Below are 2,500 nucleotides of genomic sequence, written 5' to 3' on the forward strand. Positions count from 1 at the left end.
TATTCTCATTACAGGTGTTTTACTTTCAAAAAAGTAAACATACTTCACATGACAAATCATCATTCAGTATGAACATATTTTCTGTACTATATATACAATATTTGTAAATATCATATGCCACTGTTTAACAAATATATCAAACACCAATATGTGTAATTTGCACTTGTTACAGTAAGATTACATTATGAAAGCACAAGAAAAATATTAAACACCAATTACCAATATTAGTTAAAAAGGATGGTCCAATGCTATGGAAGCCACAATAATGATAAAAATGGAAAGAACCTGATAGTTAAATGTTTTGAGGCACAAAGTGTTTGAACCTTAGCAGTAAAAGCAGAGTACCAAACTTCACCCTTTGCTCACAACACAATTACTTTGTTGGCAATAGTGAATTAACTGGGAAAAGCCATCAAAATTACCCCAAAATCTTACGACCCACTGATCACAGTGGAGTAAAAAAAATGCTCCACACTACACAAACTGCCTTGTAACTATATAAATTGCTACAGCTTCAATTAAAATAAAAACTAAATCTGTTGAAGGAATGATCTAACATCTGACCAGCTTATGTAGACACACCTCTTTAGTTATGCTTCTATATAAAACTTTGCATAACAGAGACTGCTTGAAACACTCTAAGATCAAATTTGCAGTACTGAAAGTGATGGGAATCAATTTCATATCCACTGCATCTGAGCACCAAAAATAAATGCCATGTGATTATAATAAGACTGTAGTAAGGAATTGGTTTACTTGGTATGATATCCTGAATGTGTCTTTTCTATAATTACAGGTGCATGGAGCAGTTCCATATGTCTAATTTTCGGTGCTATTTCTCAGTTGTGTGCTAGAATATAGAATATACTGGGAAAGTGATAAGGTAGGGAGGGTGAAGAGGCTTTACGGGTATTGAAATAAAGAGTAAAATGTCACAAGGTGTGACGTTTAACATAATTTATAGGTCTCAAGAAGTAAATCATAGTCATAGTCAAATGAATAGACTTTTTACATGGATGTCACAAATAGAATATGGTTTTCTTCAGATTTTGAATAAAATAGCAAACTTAAAAATTTAAAAAGAAGATTACACCAAGAAAAAAAAAATAAACAGACACATTCAATTGTCTTACCAATTTCTAAGCTACAATATAGAAAAATGCATTAAAGACATTCCTTAAAAAAATCATTAAACAAATAACACACAAGAAATGAAAATCAAAACAACCCACACAAAATTCCTCTCATAAACTGGCATACTGGATGAAGGTAAGAATGGATAAAAGAAGTCATATGGCAGCTTTAAGTCTAATCTTGGTGGCTGTTCAAAAGCCGGATGTGCAGACTGGGTGACATCTACAAAGGATACTGAAGACACAAGTTCTACAGGAACTGTCTGGTTCTGACAAGATGGTCTAATGCAAGTAATAGCAATGTCTTGTGGTTCTCCATAATGAAGAACAATACCCACTACTTTTGCTTGTGGATTGGCTAATGCTCCTTGTAGACTGAAGGCAATTTCTAGATGAACTGAGAGGACCAGCTCAGCACATTTTGTTTTCCCGAGTATTGAACCTGAAATAAGATCTATAGATTAACTACCATCTGATATGATACTTAGTATGTTTTTAAGATAAAAATCAAAAAAGGTAAACCTAATCAAAATCTCTGGTTCTTTGACAGTATCCATATAAGCCAAGAATCTCTTTTTGAACATGATGCAATTACTGACTACCCACTTGAGAATGATCCTGCTCTGGGCTTCTCTGGCACAAGAATTGGAACCCAATCAGCTGCGTTGTTGACACTGGAGTCTCCATACGATGCTATTCGCAAACCATAAGAATTTAGTAATACACTTCCCAGTAGTATTTCTTGAAATTTCTTCTGTAAAGCTTGGCATCTATTTGCTAACTCATCTTGGGTTACTGTCATGGCACATCCAGACCTGATATCTTGACCAAAAGTGACCTTTGTGCGGTGGTTGCAGGCCCCTTCTGGTCCTGGTGAGAGTACAGTTAGCCAGTTCTCAGGATCTGTATCTAGGATGATGGCTTCTTTCAAATCTCCTGAAAATGTTTAAAAATCACAAATCATTCATTAATGCAAGGAGGAATGCTGAAAAAAATAGTTATCACATATATTCAATAAATTATCATCACAAAGAAAGAACAAGAAATCTTCAGTAGGGATTCATAATGATTACACAGTTACTTTGGAGTCTGTACTAACCTTCCTCTGTTACATTTTCCACATGTTTTCCTAATATCAAAGGCTTTCCATATACATAGCCAGGTCGACCACTTCTTTCAAATATGATGAGTTCTTCAGAAGATGCCCAAGTGTGTTTAGTCTCAAAGATCTGAGAGGCCTGTGTCGTTTGGTCACTGATGTTGGTCAAATGAACTTTTGCATGTACCTTTGATAAACCCTCTGTGCCATTATGAGTAAATTGGTAAAAAATGTTTGAAACAACATTTTGGCAAATACCATTCCTGTA

At 34.7% G+C, this 2,500-nt stretch overlaps 1 protein-coding gene across 1 annotated transcript in view; it reads right to left on the bottom strand.

Moving 5' to 3' along the window:
• Positions 1–2,500, bottom strand: part of tctn (tectonic) — an 8,384-nt gene that overhangs the window by 139 nt on the left and 5,745 nt on the right. Inside the window, exons 7-9 of the mRNA XM_027364115.2 lie at positions 2,233–2,500; positions 1,740–2,069; positions 1–1,575 (exon numbers count right to left, since the gene is read on the bottom strand). The exon at positions 1–1,575 is cut by the window's left edge and continues 139 nt beyond it; the exon at positions 2,233–2,500 is cut by the window's right edge and continues 360 nt beyond it. Coding sequence (XP_027219916.2) covers positions 1,190–1,575; positions 1,740–2,069; positions 2,233–2,500 — 984 coding nt within the window. The 3' untranslated portion in view covers positions 1–1,189. The remainder of the gene's footprint in view (positions 1,576–1,739; positions 2,070–2,232) is intronic.

The sequence above is a fragment of the Penaeus vannamei genome, chromosome 29, assembly GCF_042767895.1.
Source record: "Penaeus vannamei isolate JL-2024 chromosome 29, ASM4276789v1, whole genome shotgun sequence".
In the NCBI taxonomy this organism is placed as follows: Eukaryota; Metazoa; Arthropoda; class Malacostraca; order Decapoda; family Penaeidae; genus Penaeus; species Penaeus vannamei.